This window comes from Syngnathoides biaculeatus, chromosome 16 (genome assembly GCF_019802595.1).
Source record: "Syngnathoides biaculeatus isolate LvHL_M chromosome 16, ASM1980259v1, whole genome shotgun sequence".
In the NCBI taxonomy this organism is placed as follows: domain Eukaryota; kingdom Metazoa; phylum Chordata; class Actinopteri; order Syngnathiformes; family Syngnathidae; genus Syngnathoides; species Syngnathoides biaculeatus.
The window spans coordinates 21,770,569-21,786,668 of NC_084655.1; the positions used below are offsets into that span (position 1 = coordinate 21,770,569).

Here is a 16,100-nt window from a genome sequence, read left to right on the forward strand (position 1 = left end):
CCCCCCGCATCCCTCCCAGCTGCTGTTTTTGCTTCATAGAGACCATCTCAGTCACACGCTGAGGAGGAATCCATTTGATAAACTTGGACAGACAGGATGAGGAGCGAGCGCGTGGCAGGAAAAGGCCAGTCTGGATATTTTACAGACAAACAACGACAGCGGCCACAGTGAGACGGTTCCGACGCCCCGCCGAGTCGCCGCAATGGCTTCCGGGAAGTGGACAAAACTACCGAGATGCGCATTCATCAACAAGGAATGTAAATGGAAAAACGTTTTGGACAATTTGCGAGGCCATTTGAATAGTTTGGGGAAGGCTCTTGTCGGTTCCCAGTGCCCAAAGCAGTGACCATCAAAGCACGGTTGAATGCGTTGGGTGTGACTGACACACTCCAGTCGGTATTCAGGTGAACAGTTTTTTTTTTTTTTTTTTTTTTTACTTTAACCTTTTCAAAGATGGACATAAGGCTATTGTAATGTCACGTGTTTTTTCACCTCAATCCCTTCAAGACTTATCAGGCTTGCGTATTCTTCGCGTTCACTCGAGGGAAAAGGCTGCAGCTTCAAGAAAAGGCACACGATGCTCTTCTCTTGGGACGTTATCAAATGCTCACCTGACATCATTTGAATAGGCTTCGAGGATTCGGGTTGAAAGAAGGACCCCCGTGCATTCAACAGTAGTCATGTGACACCACAGAGTCTGTACATAAAAATCATTTTGCTTTTTTGGAAACGTATCTCAATAGGCGCTTTTTACGAAGCAAGGGAGGATCTGAAATAAAAGATGTTGGAATCGATCAATTTATTTTCACTAATGTGAGAAGAGAGGATTTTTATCGACAATTAAACATTTTCAGGGGCGCCGCCATTTTGGCGAGTCACTTGACCTAAACGCGCGGATGTGACGTGTTACGTGCCGTTCCAAACGCTCCATTACATGGGGCACCATTATGCTCAGCGCTGTTTTCTCGGATTTGTCCTCATCTGATGAAGAAATAGCAGTTTGGTTTGATCGGGAAGGCGGAGGAACACTTCCGTATACAGATTTGAACCTGTGGCGGTAAATAATGTTGAATATTTGGATGGTTCTTCGGGCGGAATGACGCGGAGTCTGAGCTCGGGGAGGGACCTCATGGCTCCGCCGCTAGGCACGTAACACGTCACATCCGCGCACGTAGGTCATGTGACTCGCCAAAATGCCGGTGTACCTGAAAATTCGTAATTCTCAAAAATCTTCTCAAAAGACAATTAAATGAGAGAGGATTTAACATCACATTATCAAGACAGAGTCCATATCACATGACCTATTGGATGCATTGTTACTCCAAACCAGGGGAATTTTCTTTTAACCGCCATCTCTTTTGGCTGAATATTGGGAAAAATTCACGTCCGTGTTGTACATTTCATGAGGTACACCTGCACATTCTGATCTCACTCGTGCTGCAACGAAAACTTGTTTTTGAGTGACACTTTCAAAGTAATACATTTCTTCCAGTATATATTTATGACTATTTTCACTTACGTCTGAAGCTGCCAGGCCTCGCCTTTCATTTTCAATAGATGTGTTTTTCAAAGCACGTGCGACATGTTTTCTCAGGTAGGCGACGATCACTTTGTCACGACACGATATCGACTGCATGATTGCTCTGCGCATGGATTAGCTCAGACCCGTAACCACGCTAATCCGCCTGACCCGATCGTAGTCGCTATGCAAATATAACCCATGTCCTGTCATATCTGCAGCACCCGGTCGCGTTCTAATCGGAAGGCGCAATTACACCCACGCGGGCCTTTGGGATCCTTCATATGTGCGAAAAGTGATTTTGTCAGCAGGCGGCTTGCGGAGGGGCGGGGCGGACGGGAGTGTAGGGCGGGGTGTGGGTTGGCATCAACAGGTTTGGACCCCATGGCTGAGCGCCCTTCACAAGTATGCTTCCTCACATCTGCTCGTGTGTGAGGGGAGCGGGAGGCGAGCCGCCGTCGTCGCGTTGCCGTGGCAACTACGGGGAAGCTCGCACCTCCTAAAAGTGTGCGCGCGTGAAATTGGGAGGAGGGTCACTGCGGAACCCCCGTGATGGCCAATGCCGCCGCGACTGTTAAGGCCGGTCAGGCGTCCTTCCATCTCACCCCTCCAACCCGAGTCGTTTTCAACTCCCAAAAAAAGAGATGAAAGGAGACCGAGCGGTCAAAGAGGAAATGCAGTCCCCTCCGGTCCAGGCACTCCCATGTCGCGCAATCCGCCGGCGTCGGACCACAACAGTCTTTGTTGTTTTCCATTGCGTCTCCGCGTGAGAGCTGTAATAATCCTAATAACCCACACGCATGCAGGCGGGTACTTTTGCGCACACGTCCCTCTCGCCAGAAGGGTGCCGGCATGGAAGAGGGGTGGGGGGAAAGGAAAAAAAAAAAAAAGGAGCAATTATGGTCTCTTATGTTGAGCAGTTATATCAGAGGCAAGTCATTTGTTGCTCTATATTCCATCAGCGTGGCAAACGAGAGCGACAGAGGATGACTGGGCCCCTACTGGAGTGCCATTAACTCCTAAAAGCCATTAGTGGCGCTTCTTCTAATACTTGATATGCTTAAATAATTATGACCCCCTTTTATCTGCAATTTGATTCATTTTTTTTTTTCTCCCTCACAGTCCAGCTCACAGTCTATGTCCTCTCTAGACATTTCTGACCCTCTTTTACGTCTCCGTCTTCCGCTGCAGGGTGCAAGTGGAGTTCTACGTGAACGAGAACACGTTTAAGGAGCGCCTCAAGCTGTTCTTCATCAAAAACCAAAGATCCAGTGAGTCCTCCCCGCCCCACCCCGTCCTCCCCCCTCCCCTGTCCAGCACGTTGGCTGCCTTTCATCAGTTGCCTTCGTTTGCCTTTTGGTTCTCCATGAGTGAGTCCAGTTGATGAAACATGCGGCGGGCATCGCCGTGCTCTCTTTTTTTCAGTATGTTTTCATTCAACGCGTTTACTACAAGCGGGCAGGAAATAACGACTGACCCGAAGGTGTTTCGACTCAGTACCCACGACAGAACCAGCCATCTTATTTGTGGGGGCGCTCAGGTCCATACATGCCCCCTTATTCAAAATGAATGAACCTCCCATTAAAAAAAAAAAAAAAAAAACACAACTGCTCATATAAGAACTATATAATTGCATTCCATTTACCATTTAGTTTACTTTTGTGAGGAAAAACTCACTAATCAGGAGAATTCAGTTGGTCATGCGATGTACAAGCTGTAAGACTTGAAATAAGCTGAAAATGCTAGTAAAAGTGTACATAACTTTACTTGTGCATAAATATTGAGTTTGGTCCCACAATTACTGTTTTTTTTTTTTTTTTTTTTTGCATAAACAAAGCATTGTAATCAGTTATAAACCTGACAGAAACGGACAATAAGATGTTTTAATATTAACGTTTAACATTAATGGTTTTGTTTAAGGCGGCACGGTGGGCTCAGCTAGTAAAGCGTTGGACTCACAGTTCTGTGGTCCCAGGTTCAATCCCGGCCACGCCTATGTGGAGTTTGCATGTTCTCAACATTAACTGGACACTCTAAATTGCGCCGAGGTGTGATCGTGAGTGCGACTGTTTTGTCTCCATGTGCCCTGCGATTGGCTGGCGACCAGTTCAGGGCGTACCCCGCCTCCTGCCCGTTGACGGCTGGGATGGGCTCCAGCACTCCGGGCAACCCTTGTGAGGGTAAGCGGCTAAGAAAATGGATGGATGGGGTGTGTTTAATTTGCAGCTAATAATTTTACTCCTGTGTCATTTTGGCAATGTCTACATATTTTGGGAATTGAACACAATTATCCAAAGTGTACTTCAAAAGGGTAGTACTGTCTCCTTTTGCAGGAAAAAAATGATTATCATTTGAATTTAGTTGGAGCTCATGTAAAAAGTAATACACTGTACGAATCCCACACCAAAAGTTGTACAAATGCTCATGAAAGTGCGAAAAATTATCCAAATTAGCAGTCACATCTGTCAATATTCACCTTGTTCCTGTTTGAACTAGTAGAATGTCACACATACCTTTTACAAAATTAATAGTAAGATGACCCAAAACTTGCCTGTAAAATTTTCAAATATGTTTTCTACCTTATGTGTTGTAGAGATTTTTTTTTATTTTATTTTATTTTGGCACTGAATAAACATAAGTAATATTAGTCATTGGGAATTCAACTGTGCCTATTTAATATGTTTAATTTTGTAACATTTCTAAAAAAAAAAAAAAAAAAAACAATCAAATAACGTTGAATGTCATCACGGTGGTCCGTCATATGTGGATTTCCCGTTATTTTCTATTGTCAAAGACCTCAAACAGACTGAAAAGAACCCTCCGATCTTTCCTTTGCAGGTTTACGAGTGCGAATGTTTAACTTTGCGCTCAAAGTGCTGAGCTGCCTCCTCTACATCGTCAGAGTGCTTCTGGACAACCCGCAAGAGTGGCGGCCCGACTGGTGAGAACCGCACGACGCGGCATCGCGGAACGTTCCGGCGGGAACCGCGGGAGGAACTCGACGGGAAATGACCCTTTTCTTTCGTCCCCGCCCCGCAGCATGAGCGGATCCAACTGCACCAAGCTGAACGCGTCCCCGCGCCAATGGAGCGAGTTTGACTGGTAAGTGTGCGGCGCGTCTTTAAATTACAAGCGATGGCTCCCCGGCGTTCGGGAGTGTCGTATGACGCGATCAATACTGATTTCACTTTACTGATGCCACGCACAAGCACTTATTGAACATTCCAGATCCACATTCATTAATCACAATCCCACCGTATGGATTAGTTGTCAGTGTAATATGTATTTAGTGCCAGTGGAGCCTAATCAACAGCGATTTAGTTGAGATAAAGCATGCGATATACAGCAGGGGGTGGGGCAAAACAGGAAGTGGCGGAAGACGGGCCCCCGGAAGACCGCGGCGTTTGTCTCCGGCCCGGGGACCGACTGATCTAATTGGCGGCCGGTGACGCCACGTTCCAAGCTCCGGCTCCAAATGAATAAGGAGGCTGGCAGAGCGAGCTCAGCTGCTGCCGCCTCCGGCTCCAGGCGGCCGATTCGGAGGAGCGAATCGAGCAGGCAGGCGGCCACGACAGGCCCCAAGGTGTCTTTGGAAGGGTGGCAGGGGTGGTGGTGGTGGTGGTGGTGGGGGGGGGGACTTCTTTTCTCACAATAAGGCTGTAAACTTCCATTTGACTGTGTGAATATCACTTTTCGCCTACAATATGAGAACATGGGCTGCTGATGGTGTTTGGGAAAAATGAAAATATCGTCAGCCAAAGTAGCGGTGATTGCTCTCGTCCAAATTTTGTAGAAAGTTAGCGGTAATAATAATACAATGTAAAAAAAAAAAAAATGAAAAACTCTCATCAAAATGCATTTTCATCGGCCCTTTGTCTTAATGAATCCAAATTATTAATATTGCGTCTATTTTAGCTGCCACCTTAAAACAGCTGGGATGCGGCACGCTCTCATCTGAACTAATAAGGATTTTCATATAATAACTCAACCACTATGAGTAATAAATATGTATCTGGCAAAAAAAGCTGACAACAATGAGGAAAAAATATCACCTTAAAATTAGTTGTCCATATACCCATTGCCAGTATTTTCTTATAGACTATATTAGCTTTCAATATGGAAAGTAATGCACCCTAACTGGCAGAAAGCTCACAAAAATCAATCCATCCATTTTCTTTGCCGCTTACCCTCACGAGGGTCGCGGGGAGCGCCGGAGCCCATCCCAGCTGTCAATGGGCAGGAGGCAGGGTACACCCTGAACTGGTCGCCAGCCAATCGCAGGGCACATGGAGATAAACAGCTGCGCTCACAATCACACCTACGGGCAATTTAGAGTGTCCAATTATTATTGCATGTTTTTGGGATGGGGAGGAAACCGGAGTGCCCGAAGGAAACCCACGCAGGCACGTGGAGAACATGCAAACTCCACACAGGTGGGTCCAGGATTGAACCCGGGACCTCAGAACTGTGAGGCCAACGCTTTACCAGCTGAGCCACCCTCACAAAAATGTTTGCTGTATTTTATTTTTGCGGGTGCGTCGCCGGCAGGATTTGTGGCGGCACATTAACGCTCCCATTGTTGGGAAATTGCCCAATTACGAGCATGCACGCACGCGCAGCCGCTTCCATTAACCAAGAAATAGCTTGCTGAGTGTCACAAATGAGCTGCATCCCGTTTACCACTTAAACAAGAAGACTAATGCAACGGCGGCTAATTGCCGTCTCTTTTCGATCGCTTATATCTATTATCAAGCGTTTCATTCATTACTGCTTGTGCATTTGAAAATCAAATTACTTTTTTTTGTTGGTGTTGTTTTTGTACCTGTCCTCCCTGTCCCGTCACGTCCTTCCACCGCCAAGGAAGCTGATCATCTGGGTGGACCGACCTCTCCCGCTGTGGGCGATGCAGGTCAGACAGAATACATGACTTGTGCGTTGTGAAACACGCGTACAACAACGCCGTACAATAAGCCGTAGTGCGTATACGCATTTTCCGGGCGTGTGCTTCCCTCTTCCAGGTTATCTGTCATTCCCTCATTTCATTTGCATACGTCTAATGAGATGCGAGTAAAGGCGCACAAATGGACATAAAAGTGGACGCGATCACGGCACATTCCCCCTCTTCGCTCCCATGGGCTTCTTCTCTTTGTAGCTCAATCATCAGCGCGCCCACTGATGCCACCCACGCTCTTCTCTTACATCTGCCATGCCTAATTTCTCTCTCAGACTGTCTCAACTCCCTGTCTGTTCTCGCTCCCTCTCTCTTCTCTCTTTAATGTCATTTTTCCCTCCCTCCCTCCCTCTCTCTCTCCTTGCAGGTGCTCGTGGCTTTTATCAGCTTTTCAGAAACAATGTTGCTCGTATATCTCAGCTACAAGGTGAGTTGCTCAAGGAAGAGTATTTTGATTGCGAAAGTCACCAAATGCCCGTTTTCCCTTCCAATATGAACTTTGTATGCAATACGGAGCAGCGATTCAACTGTGAAATGAATTTTGATGGGGATCCCCGTTTTAAGACGGTCACCGTGTTCCGATATTGCAAACAGAGCGCGGTAAACGAATTTGCGCGTCGGTATAAGAAAATGTAGTCACACAGCACGAGCCGGCACGCTCAGACTGGTTTATATTTATGGCTTACAAGTGCTGTTCGTACAAAGATTTACTGCAATTTGGTTTAGGTGGCTGCCGGAGTAAAGCAAAGCAAAGCAAATTTATTTGTATAGCGCATTTCATACACGAGGTAACTCAACGTGCTTTCCGTGGTTAAAAGCATTTGAAAACAAAGAGATCCAACATTTAAAACGGGATAAAAACAATAAAAAGGACAAAATATATTTGAAAAAAAGACAGTTAAAAACCGAAAATACTGTGCAAGTAATACGATGAAAAAGTGGACATATTCTGAAAAGCAGGAGAAAAAAAGCAGATTTTTCAACCTGGATTTAAAAACATTCCCACTTGGGGGTGACCTCGCTTCTGTTGGCAACTTATTGCATTTGTGTGCCGCATAATAGCTAAAAGCTGCTTCGCCACGTTTGCTTTGGACTCCGCGCTCCACTATTTGACCTGAGTCAGTCGATCTCAGAGCTCTGCTGGGTTTGTATTCCGTAAGCACTTCTTTCATCTATTCAGGAGCTAAATCATGAAGTGATTTATAGTGATTTATTTACCAGTAGCAGAACTTTGAAATCTATTCCAAAGATGACTGGAAGGCAGTGCAAGGACTTTAGGATCGGAGTTAAATGCTCTGACCGCTTTGTTTCGGTCAGGACGCGAGCTGCCGCTTTCTGAAATAAGGAGTAAGGAAAATCTGTTGCGAACTGACAACTCGGCTTATGTTAATAAACTTGTTTCACGGGCTCGTAATTCCCATCTAGTGCGCGTGGCTGACAGATGTTCATTTTTCCTCGGTTTACGAGGCACAGATGATCGTGCCGTCGAATTCTGCCGAGCGACGAGTGGGGTCCGGTTTCTTCCTGGCGCAAGACGGCGACCCGTGACTGCCGCGGGCGCCCGTCGTGGTCTTTTATTTGTCAACCGTTTGCGGCCTGGTCAGCTGTAACAAAATTGGCCGCACGCGACTGAACCTAACGGTACGCAATCGAGCGTAACGTTCCTTGGAAGCGTTACGCAGTGTGGCGGGAAGTATTGGACTCTCAAATTGTTTTCGTCTGTGTGACGTCTCTCGCGATGATACGAATCAGAGAGTGTGTATGGTTTCTTAGTGGGCAGTGACCTCCCAACGTGTCCAAATATTGACACATGAGACAGACTTCAGTGGAAACCCCGTGTTGCTGCTGCGGGGCGTCGATCCATCAAGGTGCGCCCTCGCCTTTCATGTACCTGCCACGGAAAGCCTATGAAGGGCCCCATGTGTGCGTTGCTGCTGAGGCTTTAAAGCTGACCCGAGTCTTGCGGATGCAGGACATGGGAGCCCGTCCGCCTACACTCTTCTAGGACGGGGTCACATAAAAGGCGGCTTGAACCGACTAAATGACCCCCCCCCCCCCAAACGGCACTTGTGTAACTTGTATATATAACCTGCCCTTTCAATTTCCACTTCTGCTAAGCGGGGTCGGTTATGCGGTAATCCCGCCCACGGGGGTCGCCATGACAATGGAGTTCCCTGACCTCTTGTGTGCGCTTTGCGTTTCCAGGGCAACGTCTGGGAGCAAGTACTACGTGTCCCCTTCATTCTGGAGATGATCAGCGCCGTCCCCTTCATGATCACTGTGAGTGGAAAGACATGCGCCACTGAGCACCGAAAGCACTCTCAAACAGCACCTTCCTTCCTTCCTTCCTTCCCTCCCTCCCTCCTCCTCCTCCTGGAATACACATTTATCACCTGCTGCTTCAGTACACGGCAGTTATGGGTGTCACAGTAGGCTTCCGCTTCCCCGCCTGCTCACCAGGGACGATCGCGTATGCACCCGCTCGCAGAAACACACGCAGGAGTGAAGTTGTTTCTGCCTCTCGTTTCCACAGGTGATTCTGCCCTCCTTCCGAAATCTCTTCATCCCGGTTTTCCTCAACTGCTGGCTGGCCAAACATGCGTTGGAGAACATGATAGTGAGTCAAGCACCTGCAATATCATTTTTGTGCCTTTTTATTAGCGTGATCAAATTCATTTTTTGAAGGCCGACAGTTCAACTTTTATTGCAGCCTGAATAGGGAGATAACGGCAGTGCGAGGGGCGATTTGCCACCAGTTTTCGCACGTAGCCCATCGCCGAATGCCTTTGCAATATCGCGGATGGCAGCAGTTATTAAAATATGCAAATACATATACTGAAGAATAGTGTTTTAAACTACATTTACCATTTCAAAGCAAAGTGTGGAGAGTCTCTGGTGCCCAAATCCACAGATTAGGGTCAACATCCTCTCAAAATAGCCACACCCACAGTTTTCCCTCCTCTTTGTGGCCATCTATCTCTCCTTTGACAACTGTGCCTTGTTTTTGTGCTTCAATCAAATATAATAAAGAACACGAGTCGTTTTAGAGTATTTTAGTAATTACAGTGTCAGTGCCATTCTGACAGCACATGAATACGGTTGCCCACGAAATAGTGAATCGAACACTAAAGACTAAAGATGCCACCGCCACATAACGTAAGATCGTACAACATCTGGTAAGAATCCATCCTTTAATTCGTAGGATAAACTGGTAAGGGCGCTCAAAAGGTTCTGCTGTTTTGCTGAGCAAATGGGCTCTTTAATCCACTTTTTTGAACATAAACGAAAGTCAATTTGTTTACACTTCCAGCCATCCATTTTTCTTTTTACTCTTGATCTCATGATATACAAATATAAACAACCATTCACACTCACATTTAACGTAACCTAAATGTTTTCGGAGTACCTGCAGAAAACCCAAGCATGAACGAGGTAAAACGTGCAAACCCGCGTAAGAGGCCACCTTACATTCGAACCTCAGAACTGCGATGCAGACGTGGGAACCACTAAATGGTGCCACTAATTGCTGCATGTTTTTCTTTTCCTAATGCAAGAAAGGAGATGTTTATTTGTCGTAAGTAGATGACCTGGTGTTGAATTGCGGCCTGAGCCCCTTTTTAAGGAAACATTCTTTCTCCCACGCTCCACCAAGCACACGTCGGATCCGTTTAAGACCTGAGCAGCGCACCTCCAGGCCCCGTTTCCCTTCGCACGCCTCAGCCGGCGTCTCTCTGTCTCTCTCTCTTTGCGTTTCTCCGCAGAACGACCTCCACAGGGCCATCCAGCGGACACACTCGGCCATGTTCAACCAGGTGGTGATCCTCATCAGCACGCTGGTGTGTCTCATGTTTACATGGTGGGTAACCGCACAGGCTCGAAAACCAACTGCATAATGAAACGGACGAGAAGTGATTTCGCAGCTGAGGCGGGTGGGGTGGAGGGGGCGGCGGGGGGGGGGGTAACAGAGGGGTGAGAGCGAAAAGAGAGCAAACAATGGTGTGGTGAAACATGCAGTAACACGGAGATGGAGCGAGAGCGAGAAAGCGGTGAATAAAACAAAGCCGAAAGATAATTGGTGACTGCGAGAGCGAGATAACGACGTGACATGACAACTGGTGATTGTCGCAAAGCAACAAACGGCTCGGCTCGTCTTGAAAGATGAACTACGGCACCTCTGATGAATCTCGAGGCAGACATTTACCTTGTTTCCATCCCCGGTGAGCTGCTCTCGTACTCGTAAATATGCACGGTTCCGCGCATTAGCTCTGGAATGCATCCACCCGCCTACGAGCAAACACTGTTGAAAAATTCACACACTTCATTAGCTACACCTGCAAAAAGCCAAACAGATATCCGGCAAATCAGCCGTCGCCACAAAAGCGAACGCACAGATCAAACAAAGGCCAAATGGGGTCTTTTAACATCAAGGAAGAGTGCAAAAGAGAACATAAAACACCAAAGAAGCACATGTACACATCCATCTATATACTGTATTACATATACATTGTGTCCAGCCATTTTATTAGGGACTGAATACATACTGTATGAGACATATTTACACTCGTATACACATACTGGTCTCTATGTGCCCAGCGATTGGCTGGCAACCAATTCAGGGTGTGCCCCGCCTCCTGCCCGTTGACAGCTGGGAGAGCCTCCGGCACTCCCAACGACCCTTGTGAGAATAAGCAGCTGAGAAGATGGATGAATGGATGGATGGATAGAAACTATATAATTCTTTTTCATTTCATTTGGACCGATACGAGGCAATCAGCATTTGACAGCTTAGGCCGTGCAGTTTTTGCAAGTATATTCTTCTCTCGCGATGACTCAGCAACTGACTGCGAAGAAGCGTTGCAAAATTGGCACCTGTCAAGGAGTTCTGTTCGTTTGAAAAGATTTACGGCCGTCACACCGCTCTGACAAATGGTACGATTCACGCGGCGCGGCAGGTTTAAGTTTCTCGAAACAGGATTTGCCCGTGACGAGCCGCGTAGCGGAAGGCCTGCTGGGACCACCGGCCACGGAAACACTAAACTCCGAGGGAAAGCGTTCACGTCAAAACAGGGAACGTCTCTCGTGGAGGGCGGCACTGGAACAAAAGTTTGATTCGGCAGATGCGTCAGAGACGGAAAAAGCATCACCTTAAAGGCTCCAGGATGTTCAAAGGGTTCGAGCAGAAAATTTGGATGCTCCATAACCCGAAACTTTTCACAACTGGCGCCGGACCGCGCTCGGGTAGGAACTTTTCCAAAGGTGGCAATTTTGCTTTACTGGCCCAATGTCAATCGACCAAACGCGTCTGCTCATGAAAACTGCAAAGCCGTCAAATGCTAATGATGCCTCAAAAAAAAAATAGAAAAAGGAAAAGTATTTATGAACGTAAATTAGTGCCACCGGGATTTGAATTTGAAATGTGAAGTGAGGCGGCACGGTGGGCTCAGCTGGTAAAGCCTTGGCCTCACAGTTCTGTGGACGCGGGTTCAATCCCGGCCCCGCCTGTGTGGAGTTTGCATGTTCTCTCCGTGCCTGCGGAGGTTTTCTCCGGGCACTCCGGTTTCCTCCTACACACCAAAAACATGCAACATCAATTGGACACTCTAAATTGCCCATAGGTATGATTGTGTATGTTGCTTTTTGTCTCGATGTGCCTCGCGATTGGCTGGCGACCAGTTCAGGGTGTACCCCGCCTCCTGCCCGTTGACAGCTGGGATAGGCTCCGGCACTCCCCGCGACCCTCGTGAGGATAAGCACCACAGAAAATGGATGGATGGATGGATGGATGTAAAGTGATCAGATTTTCAATAGTCGCTGCAATTCGCTGTCTGAAATTCACCGTCTGTGCCACCAGGCAGGGTTGCTTCAGTTCCGAAGCGAACAGCCAGCCAATCGCAATTACGCTTTCTTAGTCACGAGACGTCACATACTAAGAAATGGTGACTGGATTGGCTGGCTGTTTGGTTCTGACCTGAAGTAACCCTGCCTGGTGGCACAGACGGTGAATTTCTGACGGCGAATTGTAGCGGCTATTGAAAATGTGATCACTTTACATTTGAAATTCAAATCCTGTTTTTTGTGGCACTAATTCACTTCCATAGTATAGCAATTTTGGGAGTTCCGACGCAGTGGGTGCGCCGACGAAGGCGTGACCCGGGCGTGCCGGGCTCCTGAGACGTTTTTCTTACCTCCCGGTCGAAAACAGCATCTGCGGGATCCAGCACTTGGAGCGGGCCGGCAACAACCTGACCTTGTTCGATTCGCTCTACTTCTGCGTCGTCACCTTCTCGACGGTGGGCTTCGGGGACGTCACCCCGCAGATCTGGCCCTCGCAGCTCCTGGTGGTCATCATGATCTTCGTGGCGCTCATTGTGCTTCCCATACAGGTGAGATGAAAAACACCCAATGGGGTGGCGGGTGGGGGGGGGGGGGTTAATCTTCACTCTATTGCCACAGAGAGACAGACAAATACGTCAATTTTAGCTGAAGAAATCCTCACGCCGACGTATTTATTCAACACAGCGAGTTATTCCAGGTCTCCGGATGTTGACTTGAAATGGCACGCTTGCCATTTCAAAACGATGCCTCCAAACGAAAGATTGAATTGCACACACGGCCTCGTAAACTCGTTTCGGGTTACATTGAGACAAGCTCACAAACACACAGCGTGACTCATTTCATCCATCCTACGTTGATTTGCAACACTATTTTTATTCTGAGAACTACTCGCTTCCCCAAATCCCCCCCCCGACACAACACATACACACACTTTCCTTCGGAAACGTGTGACTTACATCCTAATCGAACAATTCCCCATGCTGGTGCCGCTCCCAATAGGCAAATGATTCCTAATACAAGAAACCACCTATGTGTGTGTGTGTGTTTCTGTAGAAAGTAAAAAAAAAAAAAAGGTCTTTGCGCCGCAAATCAGACTGAATGATTCATTTTTGTTGTTGTTTTTAAGGTCAATCGCTAGCCAAACAGCATAATTGCTGAAGTCACTTTTCAATGTTTTCCGAAAAACAAGAAAGAGCAAAACAAATTCAACAAATCAGCTGCCTCGATTCCGGTTTTGCGGATCGCCATGACGTTCATGAGCAACACATTTTTATACCAAGCACATCGGGATTTTCATTTTATTCCTTTTTTTTTTTTTGTGACAGCAACATTTAAAAAAAATCTTGGGCAAATATGCTATCAGACTAATAGATGCAACTGGGAGTCAATGTTTTTACCTCAGTTCGGGCAAAAGTCGCAAGCTGAGCTATGAAAAAAATTTCCCGAGGGTATGAAAACTTTGAAAATGCAAAATATTTTAATTTTGAAAACAACAATTTGGGGTTCTGCATGTCATCTTTCATTTTTTCTGAAATTCAAGATCAATTATTACGTTGGGTTAACATCAGTGTTGGAGCATGTTATTCTATATAATTATGAGATATATTCTAAAAAGGCGGCACGGTGGAGCAGCTGGAAAGCGTTGGCCTCACAGTGCTGAGAACCCGGGTTCAATCCCGGCCCTCCCTGTGGGGAGCTTGCATGTTCTCCCCGTGCCTGTGTGGGTTTTCTCCGGGCGCTCCGCTTTCCTCCCACATCCCAAAAACACGAAACATGAATTGGACACTCTAAATTGCCCCAAGGTGTGATTGTGAATGCGACTGTTTGCCTCTCTGTGCCCTGCGATTGGCTGGCGACCGGTTCTGGGTGTACGCCGCCTCATGCCCATCGACAGCCGGGATAGGCTCCAGCACTCCCTGCGACCGTCGTGAGGATAAGCAACTCAGAAAATGAAATTAATATTATTTGGGATTTTTCAAATTACATCTCATAATACATTTTTCATTTCTTTTTTGTTACTTAAATTGAATCCAATGCACTTTGTACAAAAAGACTCTTAATTGTGCATCCAACACATGTGACCAACGGGCTACGGCGCTGTCCCTTTTTCATCCGATGTGACTCCACAGCGGCGAGTATCCTCAACATAGACAATTCCAAATGAACAAGCTAATTGGAACCAAACTGCGCCAGGAAATGACAACGCGTGAATCACCAACACGGACGCCACGTCATGTCCTTCTCCATTTATTCCGTCTCCCCCTTGACATTTAGATTTGGGCCTCGCTCGGCCCCCCAGCCCGAATGTGCGCGAGCGCATGTTCTGTCATGACCTACAAGCGGACCCATCAGACCTCATCAGGTTCCACGTCTTGTTTTGTTTTGGTTTTTTTTCTTACTTGCGCCTACTTTAAGCGATACAATACAATCTTACGCCATTGAAAATACCGAAAGCTAATTTGCCGTCAATATCACATCATTTGTTGTTCCCCCCGACCCCTCCACACCCTCCCTGAAACAAACGACAATGGTGCTATCGCAAAAAAAGCCGTCTGTTGTCATGGATTCACATTGATGGATCCCAGCTTTTCCCACGCCGCCGACGTCGTCTCGGCACAAAATCGATGACATTTATCTGCACGACCACCCACTGTAAAACAGCATCCAAACAAATTGTCGCTTGAATGCTGCTGACACGTGGACGAGGCGCCTTTTGTGCCCGCAAAACTATCACAACTTTAGCACAATAGCCGTCCTTTTTTTTTTTTTTTACAAAACAAGGCATGACCACCTCATGACAGAAAACTCATTTTAGAGAGCTAAATCTGGGAAATTTGCGGGCGGATGATTTATCGTTAAAGCACAAAAGAAAACTATGAAAGGTGACTTTAATGAGGATGTCTTATGGAAGCCTGTGGCCACATTTAGTGGAGTTCGACCATAAGTGGCATATTATGATATAAAAGAATGTCAAATTGCGAATAATGTGACAGCAAACTCGAGCACAGCCGTTGTAAAGTAAAGCACTTTGACCAAAGAATTTTACCAGTCCTCTTTTAAGTTAGGAACACTGTTATGGAAGTAAATATGTGCCACCAGGATTTGAATTAAAAATGCCACTGGAATTTTTATGTTGTAAAATTCACATTATTTCAAAGTGATCATATTTTCAATTGCTGTATTTCAGTTTAACTTTTCAATGTTAACAAACTGGCCATATAAAAAAAAAGTCAACCTTTGAAATCCAAACGCAATATTTTCAGTCTCCTGGGATTCAACTGGCTACAATTCGCCGTCTGAAATCCGCCGTCTAAATTCAGTGTTAAGAAGGCGGGGTTACTTCAGGTCAGAATCCAACACCCAGCCAATCCAGTTAGGCTTTCTTAGTCACGTGACATCACATAGAATTACTAAATTCTACATTCTAAATTCTCATACTAAATTCTTTGTGTTTTTTTTTACACACTTGGCCATTAAAGCTGATTCTGATTCGGATACAATATGGTCAAAACAGAACTACTTTGAATTTGTAGCAAACTAAAGTAAAACTAAAGACTGTGTCTACCATATTTGTAGTGTTTTGTTTTTTTTAATCAATACTTTTTCATCATTTTTTTTTTTTTTTTTGTAATGTGAGGAAAATAATAAGACCTAAACCTACCCAATTTAACCCATGGCAACTTTTCGTTTGCATTTTTCGAGGACCTCATTTGTGATTAAATTCATGCATCATTTTGCCTAAATATTAAGTTAAGGACCACTGCGGAATTTTCTGTCAAAATCTATCTAATTTAT

At 46.2% G+C, this 16,100-nt stretch overlaps 1 protein-coding gene and 1 long non-coding RNA gene across 32 annotated transcripts in view; one reads left to right on the top strand and one right to left on the bottom strand.

Moving 5' to 3' along the window:
• Positions 1-16,100, bottom strand: part of LOC133514965 (uncharacterized) — a 60,896-nt gene that overhangs the window by 27,120 nt on the left and 17,676 nt on the right. For 26 of the 30 annotated variants that reach the window (XR_009798922.1, XR_009798924.1, XR_009798907.1 and 23 more), the window contains 6 exons: positions 12,656-12,911; positions 10,672-10,767; positions 10,159-10,355; positions 8,864-9,057; positions 8,650-8,748; positions 6,342-6,413 (listed from right to left, as the gene is read on the bottom strand). This is a non-coding gene — a long non-coding RNA (uncharacterized LOC133514965). The remainder of the gene's footprint in view (positions 1-6,341; positions 6,414-8,649; positions 8,749-8,863; positions 9,058-10,158; positions 10,356-10,671; positions 10,768-12,655; positions 12,912-16,100) is intronic. The other 4 variants (XR_009798923.1, XR_009798912.1, XR_009798927.1 and 1 more) reach the window with 3 other exon arrangements.
• kcnt2b (potassium sodium-activated channel subfamily T member 2b) overlaps positions 1-16,100 on the top strand; it is a 49,044-nt gene that overhangs the window by 17,031 nt on the left and 15,913 nt on the right. Inside the window, exons 2-10 of one of the 2 annotated variants that reach the window (XM_061847094.1) lie at positions 2,711-2,790; positions 4,358-4,460; positions 4,559-4,621; positions 6,380-6,428; positions 6,838-6,897; positions 8,676-8,750; positions 9,004-9,087; positions 10,232-10,326; positions 12,673-12,853. In XM_061847094.1, coding sequence (XP_061703078.1) covers positions 2,711-2,790; positions 4,358-4,460; positions 4,559-4,621; positions 6,380-6,428; positions 6,838-6,897; positions 8,676-8,750; positions 9,004-9,087; positions 10,232-10,326; positions 12,673-12,853 — 790 coding nt within the window. Of the gene's footprint in view, positions 1-2,710; positions 2,791-4,357; positions 4,461-4,558; positions 4,622-6,379; positions 6,429-6,837; positions 6,898-8,675; positions 8,751-8,988; positions 9,088-10,231; positions 10,327-12,672; positions 12,854-16,100 lie in introns of those variants that run through there. The other variant, XM_061847093.1, reaches the window with a different exon arrangement.